The sequence below is a fragment of the Ambystoma mexicanum genome, chromosome 9 (assembly GCF_040938575.1).
Source record: "Ambystoma mexicanum isolate Mex_15411 chromosome 9, UKY_AmexF1_1, whole genome shotgun sequence".
Lineage (NCBI taxonomy): Eukaryota > Metazoa > Chordata > Amphibia > Caudata > Ambystomatidae > Ambystoma > Ambystoma mexicanum.
Genome location: NC_090931.1, coordinates 1,186,957,891 through 1,186,976,774, shown reverse-complemented (window position 1 = coordinate 1,186,976,774; position 18,884 = coordinate 1,186,957,891). Strand labels below are relative to the sequence as shown.

General features: G+C 43.8%; 1 protein-coding gene across 1 annotated transcript in view; it reads right to left on the bottom strand.

The window, feature by feature from the left end:
* Positions 1-18,884, bottom strand: part of LOC138489003 (von Willebrand factor D and EGF domain-containing protein-like) — a 3,370,177-nt gene that overhangs the window by 1,814,385 nt on the left and 1,536,908 nt on the right. Inside the window, exon 9 of the mRNA XM_069616529.1 lies at positions 10,540-10,613. Within this exon, the coding sequence (XP_069472630.1) occupies positions 10,540-10,613 (74 nt within the window). The remainder of the gene's footprint in view (positions 1-10,539; positions 10,614-18,884) is intronic.

Here is an 18,884-nt window from a genome sequence, read left to right as displayed (position 1 = left end):
TCAAACACTTCGCACTGAGACCTGAATTGGTGGGTATAAGAGTATCGTCAGACATGTGGCAATTAAAATCCCCCACAACAGTGATAGCAACATTACTAGTTCTTAATGTCCAGGTAGACAGTAAATCCTGTATGGCCTCTTGTAAGGTGTCCCTTGCTACTGCTCCGGGAGGGTTATACAGATTAATTAATAGAAACCTGCTACCGCTACTTTCAGTAGGATATTCTACTTCCACCGCCAATAACTGGTCTTCAGCTTTACACTGTATTTTCCGGGACTTGATAGTATTGATAACCCCCGTCAGTAGGCCACCAAAAGGGCGACCCTTACAGCCTTGTTTCGCAAGTGATTGATGTATAACAAACCATCTAACACTAAGGAGTCCAATGACCATGTCTTCTGCAGACAAATATAGCTATGTTGCGATAGGAAGGCAGAAGAACCATCTGTCCTCAAAAGATGTGAGAAACCTCTGCAGTTCCATGAAAGTAATGATAGATATCAATGACTTTGCAACAGCTGGGGTAAGGAATCTAACAAGGACTTGAGTGCTAGTTGTACTTCTACCAATAGTGGACTATCTCCTACTCCTGTATTGCACTCATTTCCAGAAGATGATATCCCAACTGATTCCTCAGAGATAACTGAGAGATCCTTCTCCTGCGGGTCCACATCAATATCAATATCCACCGCTCTCAGTTCTTCTTTATATTTTCTCAATAATTGCACAATATTTAAAAAAGTACAATGTAGGGCAGATACATTAGGATTAGGACCCGACAGAGGTTCAATGAAAAGAAAGTCATCAGATTTTAAAATACAGAGTTGCGGAATGTGGTGTAGCCGAGTTAATAGCTCAGAGCATGCCAACCAAGAGTTCTTGTTCCTAGGGTACAGATTCTTGATGAAGCATAAGCAATTAGTCTTGATTTCAGGCACTAGCTTCTGCTGTTCCAAGAGAACATGTTCAGTCGGGTCCTCCGAGGACCGTGTCTCCGGAGCAGGCTCAAGGTGGGAGGGCGTGCTTACTTCAAAGACAAGCACCGAGTCCTCCAATGCAGTTTCCTCTAGGTCCATGGCCTGGGACTTATCTTCAGGGATTAACCAATCTGTAAGCGGACCTTTTTTTGTTGCTGCTCGCAAGGCGGCTCTCGTCAGTCTTTTCCTGGCTTTTTTTGAGCGAGTTTCGAATATAGGTCCTGACCCTGCCGTAGGAGATGGGGCCTGTATTATAGCTGACTTGTTTTTGAGGGCCTTTCTGGCCAATCTACGTTGTTTGCGTGTGAGGGGGGCTTGGGGACGATGTTCCAAATCTTGTTCCTCTGTCTCTGTGGGAGTATCTTCAATTAAGATGTTGCTATGAGGTGTCCCTTGCACCGTTTCCCTCACCTTCTCGTCTGCTTGTTCTTCCATCTCCTCGGCTATTTGGAGAGCGTCCGATAAATTAACTTCAGCTTCTTCTCGCAGAATATCCTTCGAGTTTAATGTCGTGGAAATAGAATTGGTGTTAGATAGGATACGTCCCATCATCTGTAGCAGTATCTTGAAAGCAAATTGGAGGGAAGCTACAGATGTTTGGAGCTCAGCTAGCTGTGTAGCATGGGATTGGGAACCAGTGCTCTACACCATCTCGTGGTCCGGCTCGTCCTCCATTGAGGCCATTGCAAGGTTCGGGGAGAGGGATAGACGTTCCCCACTTCCAGCTATATTATGTCCCCCTGAATCAATATTCATGTTATTTTCTTTCTGGGGCGAAAAGACGTTGGATATTATCTGTGGCGTGTGTGTCTGCATCCCTCTCTGTATCGTCAAACACAGATCCAAAAGAGAATTATTATCAATGTCATCAAAGTTGGAAGAATTTAGAGAGGTGCCTCCTGTATTTGCCGGTTCAGTCGTCTCCTCAATTGTAGTTGAATTGGTCTCTGGAGGGGGGGTTCACAGGGAAGAACTCCGTAATAGCTCCCTGTACTACAGGTAGAGCATATTTCGAGTTTTTCTTAGCTTTACCTCCCTTTCTGTGGGACTCCTTTGGCTCTTTTATAGCAGGGGTCCTGTTTTTCCATAAGTTATAGATCGAATGCTGCGCTCTTTTTCCCCGCTGCATCTCTGCGTTGTTTCACTCTTTCAAACGGCTAATTGCTAAGCCGGCTGAAAAGGCACTGCCCAGTCAAATTAAAGCCAAAAAGGGGAAAGAACTGCTATCACCCGGTCCAACCCTGCAGTACGGAGGGGGAGGATTTGTCCAACGTTACCCCCAACCCTCCAATAAGGGGGAGACCGTTAGCAGTAAATACCGGGTCAAAGGCCGTAGCCTGCAGTCCCCGGCTTATATACCCCTTTTCGCTTCTTAGTCAGGGCGTAGAGAAGGGGACTTATGGATATGCGCACCAAATATCAATCCCCCAGCGCATCCCAACAGGCTCGTACACGGAGGATTCCGTCGTACAAACACCTCCGGAGCCCAACAAGGAGGCTGAACGGGAGGGAGCAACAATAGTCCTCCACCCCTGCCCTCCACTCACCCCCTCCTTACTTCTGTATCACCCACAAAAGCACAATGAGGCAGGTCAATCCCTGCACTCACTAGGCGGGGACACCAACAGGGTAAAAGGGGGGGAGGGGTCACCCACAAAAATACAGTGAGGCAGGTCAATCCCTACACTCACTAGGTAGAAACACCAACAAGGCAAAAAAGGGAGGTGCCGCTCCCACACCACGCACTTCCAAGGCCCCTTCTGGCTGTAAAACCTCCTCACCTAATAGGTGCACAGAGCAACTCTATCCAGCTCTGCCCAGCTCGTCACGGCCCTTCCCCTGCACCGCACACTCAGAGGACCGCTCCTTCCTCGCGTCGTCCTTCTAAGAGCCGGCAGCGCCCAGAACGGGGTGCACCTGCACAGCACAAGGCTCCCTGTTTGCTGTACCATGGAGCTCGACTCCGTCTGCTCCTTCGCGTCTTTCGGCTCCGCACGTTCAGTTAGAGGAGAGGACCCTCGCTCCTGCTCCGTACGTCGCACACCACATACGTGTCAAGCCGCACCTGTGCTCGTCAACAGCAGTACGTTTCAGAGGCCGCTTCCGACACTTCGGGGGACTGAAGATGAGGGTGGATATGGGATTATGGGATTTGAAAATGAAGCAAATGGGGTGCTCCCTACCTTTCTCATCCAGTTGACTAAGGACTGCATCGATACCTATATTTGAAGCATCTGTCTGCACAATGAAGGTTTGGTTATAGTCAGGAGCTCTTAGTACTAGAGCTTGACAAAGGGCTTTCTTAAACCTTCAAATGCTTGAGAGCACTCTTCATTCCACCTGACCTTCTTAGGGAATTTGGGAGAGGAGATCACATTCAAGGGAGAAGCTATGGTCCAATGGTTCTCAATGAAAATCCTATAGTACCCAGCGAGGCCTAGGATGGCTCTCACTTGGATCTGAGTAGTAGAGGTGGCCAAGTTTTGTACAGCTTGTACTTTACTAAGCAATGTCCTTATTTCACCTCCTCCTACCTCATGTCCAAGGTATAGCACTTTACTCTGACCAATTTGACATTTACTAGCCTTTATGGTCAGATGGGCCTGCTCCAGAGCCTGCAAAACATATCCTAAGCGGTCAACATATTCTTTCAAAGTAGGGCTGAACACTGCGATGCCAGGCGACTATGCAATGCAGAAGTCGTTCATCCCATTCAGAACTTGATTAACCATCCTTTGAAATATAGCAGGTGCATTCTTTAATCCAACAGTCATTACCTTGAACTGGTAGATGACTGCTGGGGTTGAGACTGCTGTTTTCTCCTTGGCATGGTCTGTCAGTGCTAATTGCCAACAGCCTGACGTTAGATTAAATGTCTTGGTGACTGCATTAAGAGCTCCAAAGTCCACACAGAAGCTCAACTCCTTAGATCCTGCCTTTGGTACCCGAACAACTGGACTAGACCATGGACTGGCAGAGGGCTCTATTACCCCGAGATCAAGCATCTTGTTGACCTCCTCCTTTATGTGAGATCTTACATGATCTGCCATCCTATAACCTCTGTTTTTGACAGGTAAACAGTCACCAGTTTGAATATCATGCCGGCCCCAAGGGGTCAAGCCTAGTGAAAGTGAAAACAGGGAGGCAAACTGATTTAACATAACTTTGCACTTCTCCTGTTGTTCAGATGTCAGTTGAGAAGAGAGATTAACTCCTTCTATTTTCTCATCTAAAGGCTGACCTCTGAGTAGGTCAGGTAGAGAACCACTATCCTCCTCCTCTTGAGCTGAGGCTAGAAGCAAAGCTCCCACTTCTGGTCTTGAGACATAAGCTTTTAGACAGTTGGTGTGAAAGACTCTGGGAGCCTCCTTAGGGTTGCCTAAGTCCACCAGATACTTGACCTTTCCACGTTTACCCACAACCTTGAAGGGTCCTATCCATTTGTCCTGTAAGGCCCTCTGCCTTGTAGGTACCATCACTAGAACTTGCTGGTCTTGAGAAAACTCAACCATGTTGGCCTTCTGGCAATGCCAATGCTTCACCAGAGCCTGACCTGCTTTCAAGTTTTCTGATGCTTCTGCCATCATGTGTGGCATTCTCCTCTGGAGACCTATCACATAGTGAATGACTGTACTGTTTTGGGGGAAGGAACACTTTACAACCCCTCCTCAATTAGGGCCAAGGGGCCTCTAACTGGATGGCCATAAAGAAGTTCAAAGGGACTAAATCCTACTCCCTCCTGAGGGACATCTCTATATGCAAAGAGAAGGCATGGCAGTAGATGGTCCCACTTTCTTCTAAGGGGTTGCTCTAAAGCACCTATCATGCTCTCCATTGTACGTTTAAACCTCTCAGCCAATCCATTTGTCTGAGGATGGTAGTCAGTTGAGAACTTGTAAGTTACTCCATAGTTTTTCCAAATGGCCTGCCTGTAGTGGGACATACAATTGGATCCCCTGTCAGAGATAACATCCTTAGGAAAACCTACTCTGGTAAAAATACCAACTAGGGCCTTAGCAACAGCCTGAGCTGTAACAGTTCCCATAGGTATTGTTTCAGGATACCTAGTAGCATGATCTACTATAATCAGGATGAACCTGTTTTCTAAAGATGTGGGAGGGTCTAAAAGACCAACAATGTTGATTCCTACCCTCTCAAAAGGGACTCCCGCCACTGGGAGAGGCACCAAGGGTGCCACATTCTTGGCTCCACTCTTGCCAGAGGTTTGGAAAGTGTGACAGCTCCTACAGTACTTATCTACATCAGCCCATAACTTAGGCCAGTAGAAGTACAATGAGAGCCTTTCCTTGGTCTTCTTGAAACTTAAGTGACCAGCCAAAGGAATCTCATGGGCTACCTGTAGGAACTGGAGACTGCTTTCAAGAGACACTACAAGTCATCTGTAGTCCCCTGGGATAGACTCAGTCGGTTCACTGTAGAAGAGACCATCTTCCCAGTGCAACCTATGCCTCCCTGGCTCTTGCCCATCCAGATGGGAAGCTGCCTGTTGGCGAAGACCTTCATCAGTAGGACACTCCCTTTGTCCTCTGCTGAAGTCTTCCCTGCAGGGTCCACCTTCTGCCAGTAAAGACTGCAGCTCAGGATGGTCTGCAGGATCCAGATATCCAACAGTAGAAAGGTCCCCTTCCAGCTCTGATTCCTCAGTAGCTGATTCAACCACACAAGGTTGTTCCACACACTTAGCCTCAGCTGGTGGAGGGATCACAGGTGTGATCTTGGACAGTCCTCTCGGGGATGTCCTTGTTGGTAGCACAGGAGTGCTGGCTGGATGCTTTCTGGAGGTTTTAGGTTGCCCCTTTTTCTCCTCCTTCTTTGAAATTGCAGTCAGTAATTCCTGTGGACTGGGTGTGATCACTTCCTATATAATCTCCTCTGGGGAGCCCCTTAAGGTACTCTCTCTGGCCTTCCTAGTCTGCTCCTGTTTCCTTTCACTGGGAGGCCTGGGGGTGCTTGATACAACTCCAAGAGTCCAAATAATTACCATAGCGTTTTTAGTCTTTGTGTTTTACATTTTCATCTACATAACAATCCTCATCAACATTAGATGCCAAAGGAGCTTTGGAGGGGTTAGGTATATCTGAAGGATGAATAAGGTTTGGCTTAAGGTGTTTAACAGCAGTAGATTTTAAGACAATACAATTATAAGGTTCTGAATAATAGCAACAGGCTATTAGAATCTCTGGGCTATAGGGTTTCTTGTTCACAGTCAAGGGAAGAATACTGTGTCTCTCCTGTCGAAGCCATCACCTCCCACAGACAGCTATCTCCTCCCATGAGATCCAACCTTAGAATAAACCCCCACCCCAGATCAGAATCAGGTAGCTACTGCCTCTCCCTGGCCAAATGGGAGGAGATTTTACCTTGGGGATCAGTGATGACTCTACAGGTTTCATCACAAAGTGCAGAATTGCTAGTGTCTGGGAGTTGAATAGACTGTATTTTAATGGATTCTTTGGTGCCAGTGGCATATGTGTGATGGTTGGCGGGGTAGCTGAAGGAGGTGTGTTGGCGAGGGTAGCCCGAGCAGCGCATAGTGATGGGAAGGGTTTGGAGGGATGGGGATTGAAGGGTTTGGAGGGATGGGGATTGGAGGGTGGGGGCACAAGGGTGGGTGTAACAGGGACGATTAGGGGAGAGATATGTGAGGGGTTGTGGACTCAGGGGTCAGGAGAGGTGGAGGGTAAAGAGGGTTGAGGGTTTCCCCCAAGTGCTGGCTGTGTGGAGGATGTGTGGAAGGGAGGAGGCAAGGTGGGCAGGGTGGGGGATTGGTCAGGTTTCTGGTGTGCCATAGTGTGCCCCTAGCCTTGGAGCTGCTTTGTATGATGGAAGGTATGCTGCCCCTGCTCTGGTGGTTACAATAATGCTCAGGGGATAGTGGCACTATCAGCTCCCTCAAGGCCTGCTAAATTGATGAACGTGGGAAGGTTCAAGGTGATCCTGGATTATAAGCAGGGTCTTCACATAATAGCAGCTGGATTAATGTATTAGCCGCATATGGGTGCAGTGTTCAAAGCTCAGATGAGAAAGAACCTTTGGCGACCATTGCGGGGCAACCAGGTTCAACAAAGCGGCAACATTTCTAAATGCAGGTGGATTATTGGTAGTGATAACATTTAGAATGGAGCCAGATTTAAAATAGAGGTTATGCTTAAATACCTCCCCAAAGCAGTATGGTGGCTTTGTTTAAAGTGCCACTAGGATCAGCATTGTGGCAAAGTAAGTGTTGCTTCTGGCTTGGAAAAAAAAGGGAAATTCCAAGTGTACATAGATTTAAAACAGTGGCAAGCCTTGACTTGCGACTCCATGTAAAAGCAGAGCTACACTACAAATGCAGCTAGCTTCAATACAGTATAGGTACAAATTAGAATGCCACTACATTCAGTCCATTAGCTACACTCAAAATGCAACTAGATTCAATACAGTGTTAACAAATTAAAATTCAACTACATTCAATACAATGGATATGATCAATGGCTATCCCAGTGATAATTATTAGCAGCCCAGGTAAATGTGAAACATTTACTAATATTTGAAAACCAACACTGTGGTAATAGTTAAAAGAAAACTAGATGTAGAACAGTGGCAAGGTGGAGGTGCAGCAAGGTGTGAAGTAGTGGCCAATGCCCATAAACTGGTATGATTAAAGTGCAGCTAGATGTGAAAACAGTGGTTTATACTTGAGAAGCAACTAGAATCAATGTGTTGGCTACATAGAGCACAACTGGGTTCAACATAATGTTAAAAAAGGGAAGCTGGATGCAGAGATAAAGCGTGGCATGCAGCTAGATGTGTGTCTCGCCAGAGTTAAAGCACATCTATATGTACATGCAAACTGTGTTGGCTTTGTATAGTGGCTATATACTGGGTATAATTACAATGCAATTAGAATCCACATTGTGGAATAATAAGAGTGTGGCTAGATGTAACACAGGGGCAAGGATTAAAGGACAGTTTAATGTTGAAAGAACACAATGATCTTGTATTCTAGACATGACCCTTGCAAAGAGATGAGCAACCAACCTGAACTCTATGACTTAAGAGAATACATGATACAGTGTTCAATGTAATCCTACAGGACTTATCCAATGGCTTGATACAATGGGACCTGGAAGCTAACCAATTCATCCACAGGAGATTGGCTCTGGAGAAGAGGTGCATATTCAAAAGCAGAGGAAAAGGAAAGGAGCCAGCAAACAGGGAGTCTATTACAGGAGATTTGTTAACTCACTCAAGTTAATCCATCTCAATTGAGGTTAAAGGAGGAAACCATTTTTAAGAAGAAACCATCACATCTGGTGAAAGTAATGCAAAATAAGTAACCAAATATTCAAGGATGAGCAATCTGAAAAAAGGAAGAACGAAAACACTATGTAAATAAGTAATCATCTGGAGAATTACACCATTATTAAGGACACAGGATCAGAATTCTGGACATTTTAAAGGAGTTGGACACACAATACTATTCTGCATAAAGAACAAAAGTAAATCTTTGAAGAGCCATAAGGAGACATTTTGAAATGTCTGAATTGGCTGAAAAAAGAATAGATGACGTATGATGGGGAATGTCCAAAAGGGGGACAAAGACCTCTAATTGAAGATACAGCAGATGCTAAATACATGTAGGTCAATGCGAGTAGATAAGAACCTGCCTCTTTCACTGCTTCAGTACAGACCTACTGTAGTAAAGACGATCCAGAAGGAACAATGATATAATACCAAAGCCAAAGAGTCTACCTCATGAATAGCCAACATGTGCCTGAGCCTGCCTCAGCCTTGCTGGACTTTAAGAGGTAATTGACCTGTAGCCATAACCTCAGTAGTCCCCACAGGAGCACACTCAGCACAATGAATGCTCATACACCCCTAATGACTGATTTGTTCCCCAGCACTATAGACTTTTCAGAGTCTGTTATGAATTCCCCATATGGTGAGACTATAGACCACAATAACACACGAGAATACGTAAGTGTCAACCTCTGAATGATGACAAGCAGACCCAGGCATAATTGACGCATGCCTGACTCTGCTGGTTGGACTTGCATTCATACAAATCCCCACTTCACCTTTACGAAATTGATCAACTTCAGAAGGATCAAAGCCTAAATTCCTCATACACAGATTAAAACCTAAAACATGCAGGTTACAGTTAGGATTGTGCAGTAGGTGCATTAATCTACTTAGATACCTCATTGCACGTTTGAATACACTGTCTTACTTGATAAACATTCACAGATGGAAATCTCCCCATTTCCTCTTGCTATGAACCTGACCACGCCTCACTTAGCCTCTACCTTTATCCTAATCTTTTTCTACCTTCCAGAAGTTTTCTACATTACTTTATATATTGTATTCACCCATTAATCAAACCAGACCCTCCTGAGATCCTCCAGAACTTCCCTAAAGATGTTTGGCTCTTAAACGAGATTCGGGTAGATTTGAGCAGGAAGAAAAATCCACTGCCATTGCCAATACTACCAAGATCTCAATAAGAGTTTCTCAGGAGAAGCAGATTACTTTTGAGAAAGGTCACTAAACTTTCTCACCTCATTTATCCCAGCTATCCCCAACAAGATCACATGCAAAACAATTGTCTATACACTCCATTTGTAAATTGTTTGCATTTTTTTCTTATTTATTTATTTGTTTTTGGTCATTTCAAACCTTTACAAAATGTTCGAGAAAAAGAAAAGATAAATAAAACACAAACTGTTGTACAGTACATTACATTATATATATATTCCTAACTGCACCATAAAAGATTCGAAGCATTACTTTCTAGAACAGATTACACACCATGGATAAATACCTCAACAATGAATCTCTGATTTGGCGGTCTGTCCTGTATTGTTTACCTAAATGTGTACCCTTTTCAGTAATTCAATTTGAATTAGGATTACAATCTTTGAACATTTTGGTGGAATGGAGTAGATTGTCTTTTTTTTATCGAAAACTGCACGTGAGCTCAGAAGGAATGTTATATGCGCTACTGAGTAAAGGTGTTAGGGAAGGAGTTTCAAAGGAGGGCTGTGTGTCTACAATAAATGAAGAATGTGTAAATTGTCGGCGAAGTTGGGGTTATCGCTGGAAAGCCTTCTGCAAAACTCGCAGAAAGTCAAAAGGACAATACAAAATCCTGATTGTGCTTGTACTAGTGATGCAGTATTGGGTTCCCAGCTATCCTCACAGATCATTTTCTCCCAAAAACGACTGGGATGTGAGGAGCCCCATTTAAAATGCTTTCCTAATAAGAAAATGTGCCATTACCTTATGCGTTTCCGAATGAATGTTCTGCGACTCGGGAGATTACATCTGTATGTTTCTGGCTGTTTGAATTGTGCACTATTCTTATCCTTAATGGTCTTATGTATTTGTTTCTGTTCATGGTTCAAATTATTAAGAACTGAAGCATGTATGAATTGAGGACACACTCATCAAGTGATGATGGAACGATAACAAGATCATTAATACACATTTAAAAGTTATTTACAAAAGTCAGCGATGACTGTTCGAATACGTTACTCCTTAACATTAACCACTCACCGTCCATCAAAAGTGATAACATGGGGATCTGTGAAAGAGTAGCAGTAGGCACTGGGGATATCTTGAACTGTAACCTAGTCAAAGAAAAACATTATATTATTGCAATGCTTTATAACCTCTCCTTCAACAACTTCCATGCCTAAGTAATTCGTATGGAGCTCCCAATTTTCCTTCGGGCAGTCCATATAGGGCTTGATTTGCAAAGCATTTTTCTATGGGATTGCGTCATGGTAAAACGTTTTTGTAAATCAGGCCCATAATATGCGCTCAATCGCACACGTCAAAATAAGACGATGCATATGGATATGAACAATGAAACATTTTTTTTCGAGTGACTGATTTACCACTGGTGCATAATTGAATAAAGTTAATAAACCCCAAATGGAGTATGGCACTGGCACATTTCGTCAAAAAGAACATGTACAAGTTATCTGCATGACCTAACACATTTCAAAATGTGAAGTTTTAATGGAATAATGTAACTGTGGTGTGAAAGTTACTTAATTCTGATACTTCAGTTTTTCGTTTCCATTTAGTAAAGCTGCTGGCAGGAAGGAGCATGCTCTTTGGAACTAACAGCCTTCATAATTCTTAATTGGATTCCCGGTGCCTAAAATCGATTAATTAACTTAACATGATCATGTTTATTGTCACGTTTTCTGCACAACTTCAGAAATCACTGTAGCCAGTGGAGTAGCCACAGTTTCTAAACTAGGAGGGTCTGCGACATATTAACAAAGGACTAGGAGAAATATATGTATTTAAATTGAGTGTTTTCTTTGGCAGGATAACACCACCAGACCTACGTTTTTGTTTTTATATGATGCATTGCAGATGCTGTCATTATCCAAATAAATGGAACTCATTTTAAAGACTGTGCACGAATGCATGGAAGGAAAGCTCTTGCCAGAATCAGAATTCCCGCATATGCATGCAGGTTCCGCAGAGTTTTCTGGAACATGCACCCATATGGGCGCTTGGCCCCATTGAATCAGATCTTAGCTGCCCTCTTCTTCGCTGGTTCTACCAGTCGGTATCAAATAATGTCCCCCCTTTTTCTTTTGGCTCTGCGTGTCTTGCTAACGACGTTTGTATTATATAAATCCCATATATAAGTACAAAGATGCACCTCTGTGATCTGAATGCTAAATGACTGATGTGCTTGATGTCCTAAACTGGTAATGCAGCCAAACCACTGTCCATGTGTACCCCCAAGTACTTAATTCACATTCTTGTTTCAAGAGCATATGCTGAAACAGAGCTCTCGGATCATCTCCTGAAGTCCCGGCATTCTTACATTGTTCATTCCTATACAGTCGATTAATACAGTTCTGCAAGTACTGCAATCCAAGAGAACATGGGTTTTAAAGCTTAGTTGATTATTTAGACTGGTATAGATAACACAAAACCCTAACCAACATTTAAAGACACCTCAGAAGAGCCAGTGTGAACAGCTGCATGTTTGTTGTCAGTGTTGTTGTTTGGCATGATATGCATAACAATTACAGATCCACAACACGTTTACAGTGTTATTTTTTTTATCATCACACAAGCAAATATGCACCATTATCAGCTGGTAAGAACGCGTCAACAGCGCAGCTGACGCCAGAGGAGCATTTTGTGAGTCCTGCGCCAATCAGGCTTGCCCTTCACCATCATGTAAGTACTGGTTAAAGCAACTGACTGCATCACAGGCATAAACTCCTAAGGGGAAAATGTGTTTTAGTTTTTCATCAAAAGGGTCACTTGGTGGAATAACAATAGTTGTGACCCTATTTATAAATTTGGCTAAGGATTCCTTATGGGCACCTTCTCCAATGTACTGAAGTGCTAACCTATGCTAAACCTAGGATGAATGTGTTCATTGTAAACACCTGAAATAATAAAGGCCACAAACAAAGAAGGCTGTTTTTCTTTTCCGGCTGATTTGGTTCTGCTTTTTATATTCACACCCCTCTGCCCTTTGAAATGCAGGGGTTTCAACCCTGAACCCCCCCTTTAACCTGTGCCCTCACCAGAAAACCACTTCACATACAAATACACACTTGCAGACACACCTTCTCCCCAGCCCTCGCCTCACATCCACTTCCACACAAACACACACATGCAGACACACACTACCCCACAACATACACACAGGAACACAAACAAACACCTCACAACTGTCTTCCCATCCCGAGCTACCTGTCATTCCCTGCATGCACTCGTGTGTGGCATGGGCATGAAAGTTAAGATTAACAAAGACCGCACTGAGCATTCTCAGAGCTGTCTTTTTAAATTGGTCTATTTCATTTTTGGAAAAATTAAAAAGACCTTTTCACTCCATAAGGGTGAATCGCTCAGTGATATCTAAATTCCCATCCCGTTCTTCCATATTGTATGTGGCAGTGACTGCATAGAGAAGGTGTACAAAGCTTCTGTGTTTGTCCATGTTCTGAAAAGCTGGTGCAAAATATAAATTGATCCAGATCACCCATTTCACAGTCTTCTGGAATTGACCCCTTGAGGGTGGTGCCTAGAGTCTTTCCAGTCTCCCCGTGCTCTGGTAGGGGAGTAGAAAAAAACATTCCTCAAACCATGTATGACTTTGTCACCATTCACCCCAGTGCAAAAACAAACAAAAAACTACTTTGGGTTTTGGTTAAAAATTGTATCAAGAGGACAGACCTTCACCTCTGAGACCCAAAGACGCTCAACATCAAAAGTGAAGAATGAATAACCACACCCCCCATAACTCCCTAATTCCAAAGACTGAAACCTAAAATGAATCACAGATTTTCGAAACAGGAGTGGTAGGGACCACACTACATCAGAAGATACCCCTTTTCTAAGAGGGTGGGTCTGCAGGGCGACCCAAACTAATGCCCCAGATATCTCACAGCATAGATCATAGGCAGTTAAACAAATCGGCATACTTAATCCCATTCATCTGTAGGAAAGCCAACTGACACACACATGTACACGCAGTTCAGGACACACAAATAATCTTGGTGCCTGAATTTATGATCTAGGAAACAGACCAACACCTGCAGTGAACTTCATTCTTCTGAAGTTAATGAGGAGCATGCAAGGTAGTTCATGGACAAAGAGACTCAGGGCAAATAAGTTCAAAGGCCACAGCAGCCAAATAGGAAGTTTATCAGCTCAACTAACCCATTACCCTCAGTATAGAAAAGAATCTGCTTTTTCAGTCAGGGTGAAGGGAAGCTATAAAGCAGATATGTCTGTGAAACCTTTATTGGAGGAAGAAGGCAAGCAGGTAAAGATTGGTGAGGGAGGGCTTGTAGGTAGGGAGAGAAAGACTATGGAGAAGAAGGTAGCACAGCGGGGAAAGGCTTGCTGGTGGATGTGGGATAGAGAAGCGAGAGGATGATAGTAAGCAAGGTTAAGGAGGAAGTGTGGGGCAGGTCTGTGAGTGAGAGATCTGCATGGAGAAGGATATTGGAAGAGAAGAGAACTTAACAGGTCGGAAAGGAGAGTAATGCAGAGGAGTGATGAGAAGAGCAGAGGCAGGGGGAAGACTGGAGACAAGGAGGTTTAAAGAAGGGGATTAAGGGGGAAGAAAGTTCAACAGGAAATTCAATATCCTGTACAGGTGAAGTGGTCCAGGGGCTATAGGAAGAACAGATATGCAGGTGGAGGATCCAGCAGGGACTGAGCTAGGGTGCCACCAAGTGACTGGTGCTGCAGAATTTGAGAACCTTGTCAACCTGGGCCCATCAAGTGATCAAACTGCCTAAAGCCCATGAGGGAAAGACAGATATGAATACTGGCACTGAGCCATAGTGCATGATCTAGAGGGAAAGGCAAGTCCACCAAATTAGCAAAAGAAGAATTGCCTCAAGAAACTCAAGAAGATTCCAATGTTCCTAGGAAGAGCGATCACATTGCATGCCCAGAAGATCAACATTTGCTTGTACAAAAACTGGTTCAGGAGGGTAACAGCAAACAGCATTGGAGGGGGCAATATGGCCCAGTAAGGCCAGAACTCACAAGTGATATGTCTGAGGGATTGGAGAAACTATCACCCTAACCTATGAGTGACTTTTACTTGTTTGAAGAGTCAGGAATGAGACGTGGAAAACGAGGACTCATGAAATTTGGGTAAACTCCTTTATTAAATCCAAAAGGGGTTGTAAAATGCCTCACTAACCCTAATCTAGGAGGTATTTCCCTACCTCAACCAAAACTAAAGGGTCTGTCCTTTGTCAAGATGTCCAAAGCAAAAATATGTCCTGTGTCCGAAATCCTATCCTGTCTCTCACACTCTAAAATGTACTCTAAAATGCAAAGGATATTGTCTCTGTTTTTGAAATTCCACAAATGTTCAAATCAAACACAAAGGTGTAATTCCTACAAAACAGTTCCAGGTGGACAATGTTCACAGTCCCAGTGAATGGATCTTTTCTCTAGATTTCTTTTTACCAATATGAAATGTTCAATCACAGAATAATCAATTTCCTGTAACCCCAAGAGGATAACTCCCTTTTCCTGGTGGGTTCACAGTTCTTGTGGAAAGGGCTCCCATGCCCCAGGTTTCTCTTAACATTCAAGTCAGTTAAAAATCCATTAAGGGCATGTCTCCTCCTTGGTATTCTCTTTTCACTGTATTACAATTTGGGTGCGGGTCCCAGCCTTGCAGGTCAACAGGTATACTCCCCTGCCAGGCTGTTTCCACATTTACAACAATTCAAACTCTCAAGGGTATGAATCTTCCTTAAAGTTCCCCTCTTACTGCAACTTGTTACACACGCTTGACTTTGCATGGTATACTCTCCTGCTAGGCCTTCTAAACAGTCGTTCAAACACATGTCTTGCAGTTTCTTTCAAACACTTGGCTTTCCTTGGTATACTATCCTGCCAGGAGAATTATGCAATGACTTTCAAGCACTTAGCTTTGCCTGGTATACTCTCCTGCATAGACTTTTATGTAGTTACTTTTCCTTTTATCCATGAAAAGATATTTGCACAATATTGGATTATCAAGCGTTGTTTGTTAACTTTAATTTTATTATTCACTTCTTCTCTCACATAATGGGTCTCTGAACCTTTTCCAAGACCATTCACTGTTACTTTGCTTTCTTTCCTGCGATATGGGTGCAGCAACCCGATCGTAGCATGGTTCACAAATGTATTAATCTCTTCACAGGCTTCACTTTGCATCTCCCACATCACTTTCATGAGGCGGCATACACTTTTGTATAATTGATTGATTGATTGGTTATTTAAAATGTGCTTAATAACCAGAGGTTTCTAAGAGCGGACCTGTGGATCGAACCTGTTTTGCTCTGCGTCGTCTTGCGTTGCCCCTGAGCTATCCTCCCATGAAATTCAGGTAATCTGTAACCCGTCTGTCTTTCCTGGATTTACCGGGTACTTTAAGTGTCCTTGTGTTTCTCTGCTTCTGTTCTCTTTAAGTTTCTGGCTCGGGCATGCATCCCGTTAGACACTGCTCTTTTGCTGTGTTCTTCCCTACTGTGCCCAATTCCCACTGTCTCGCATTATCGGGTGGCGGGATTTCTGTATTACATATTTCCTCTCCACTGTCTGGTTTCACCTCCCTACCGCTTCCCATGGCATGCTTCCTCTCAGCATTCTAACAGGTGTCAGCACAGGTCGCGGCAGAACTCAGCCTCTGAAGCCCTCCCTGCTGTCTGTTAGCAGTGACAGATTTACATTTCCCGGCATGATTCAACATCTTCCAAAGACTACACTGCAATGTTGGTTTACCGGTCTTAGTCATCTTCATTGCTCCGTCCCTCTTTATCGTTTCAGAGGTTACCACCAGGTTCCTTGTCTGATATTGAGGAGTAATTGAAGTAGACCTAGCAAGTGGTTGAGGGAGAGTGTTACAATATGCCATCAGGGCATGAGGAATGGAGGACGTATACATAAAAGGGAATGGGGGTTATGTGACATTCTCCAATGATGTTGTGTCAAATCCCAAGGTTCCCCTCGCCCATCTGGTCCTCCTTCAGTTGCTGCCGTCCTCTGGCCACATGTGGAGAGAGTATCCGAAGGAAAGGAGTGATTATATCATTAGATTCATCACAAATGATTCTCCTACATTTGATTTGTCCATCAGAGGAGCCCAGTCTAATGCTGATATGTGACACTAGAACACTTGAAGGACTTAGGACTACATTTATATAAGGAACATACCCCGTGAATTTAGGTGCATTAGTGCAATTACTTCTAAACCCTTACTCTCCTAAGGAAACAGGGTTAATTGGTGACCTTCTTCCAATGCTTCATAAGTTGTACACAAACATACCTTTTTGTTAACCCCATCATTTGCCTTAAATCTCCTGTTGTTCACTCCGTTTGTGAAACAAAACATACTGCAAGAGCAAACTGGGGGTCACAGAGGTCCACAGCATTGATTTTAGATGCACTACTGCACAGGGGGTTACAGTCAGAACCCCAAGTTAGCGCAGGCAGTTGAGGTTGCAGCATGCAAACACATCTTTTTATGTGCACAAATTCAACCCTGCTGAGTGGTGGGATTTGCATCACATTTATATGAAAAGGCACCATTTTTGAGATTAGGAAGTTGGCTAAAAGTGAACAGTGAAGCTGCGATCTGCAGAAGTCAATTTATGTGATGCCATCCTCATGAGCAGATTAAAGAGGTTCTCCAGGCCTTCCCCAGCATTCCTATTCTCTATTCTGTGAACAGCACCATTTGCCAAGATGAAGAATTAGAAAGGTTCTTATATCGTGATCAATAACAGTAGCGAACACAGTTCACAAATCATACTGAGAGTAGAAGAAATACTTGCAGAAAAAACAATTAGCTGAAGCTCTTATACACGAGTCATAGTACTACTGGGAACATCGGGAGAGAGAGGTTGGAACAGAAATGAAGCAGCACATGTGAAGCAGTAGGAATTATAGAGGTGTCAGACACCCTCCATGTTAGGATCACTTGATTAGAAAATGGTAGTCCCCATGTGTATATTCATCTGCAGAGATGCAGACCATCCACATAGAAGAGGGCTGGACAGAAGAAGAGGCTCAAGACTTTGAAGGTGAGTTGACATTGTAAAGATAGAGAAGGAGAGTGAGCAGGAAGAAGGTGGCAAGAGAAGGGATAAACATGTGTCTGAGAAGGACAGGACTAGGAGGAGAAAGGACGGAGGTGAGAGAAGGAGAGACATGAGTCTGGGAAGTGCAACATCAGGAGACGGAAGGAATCAGGAGAGTGAAGAGAGATAAATGAGTGAGAGATGGGCAATAAAGAATGTTTCAGTATATTTAACTGAATGACATTTCACCGAGATACATTTTCTCGAATGCGATTCACAGGGACGTCATTTCACCAAAATGCCAGGGTGTCAGGAATTTGGGGTGGTGGAGGAGGAAAAGGTGTCCAGGTCCTCAGAGCGCTTAAAAGACATAAATATGACAAAAAACTACATTACCCAGCAGCCTCTGGGAATTGTGTAGTTCTGGCCGTACGCGCGTTGAGCCAGCTGTCTGTAATTAGCAACAGCTTATTAGGTTTTCTTTGTTGTGTACTTGCATTTTGGCAGCAATGAACTCTGCAATTGCCACTCACAATGATTTAACAGGGACCCTTAGAATTGTGTATGTGTGAGGGCATAACCTGACAAGAAGGACAGCCTACGTTTGAGTACTAGGGTCATGAACTAGTTACACCGTGTGGGTTCTTGGAGACACAGTGCTATGTTTAGTGTTGTTACTCAGACCACTGGGTCATGTATGTTTTATGTGTGTCCATGTGCTACTGCTTGCCCATAGAGCCATATGTTATGTTCTTCATGTTGGGATACTCTCTCATGAGTTTGTTTCATTTCATGCTTACATAATCTGTATTTCATGTAACAAGAGTATTATGAGTACCTGTAGCAAGAAGGTACTAAGAGGTGCTGGGACCTTAGTAGTTGTGCAGTATTGTCTAGTATTAAGAGGACATTACTGTTGACCTGTGTTTACTTTAGGCTCTTTGGTACTTTATCTCATGTTAGGCAGGGTAGGGTTTTTCCCTGGATACGTCCCTCATCCTGTCCAACTTAGGTGTTTCCTAACCCTCTATCCGGTTTCCCTAACATTCCCCTCCCCGTCCACAACCTCTTCCTAACCCTCTTCCCCCCATTGGCTGCCACGTGGTATCCTGTGTATATATATATCAGGTATCTGTGCCAACCACGGGTGGAGGGTCGACTTCATTCGGCTTCTGTGGTTCGGGGGAGAGTGTCGACACACTTTCCTCTAGTATTGGTCTTCACACAGGGGTAGTGGAAGTGACATCACATGACCCTTGACCTCTGATGACATCCCAGGAAGTGATGTCTTTTGACCCCATCCCAAAGTGATATTGT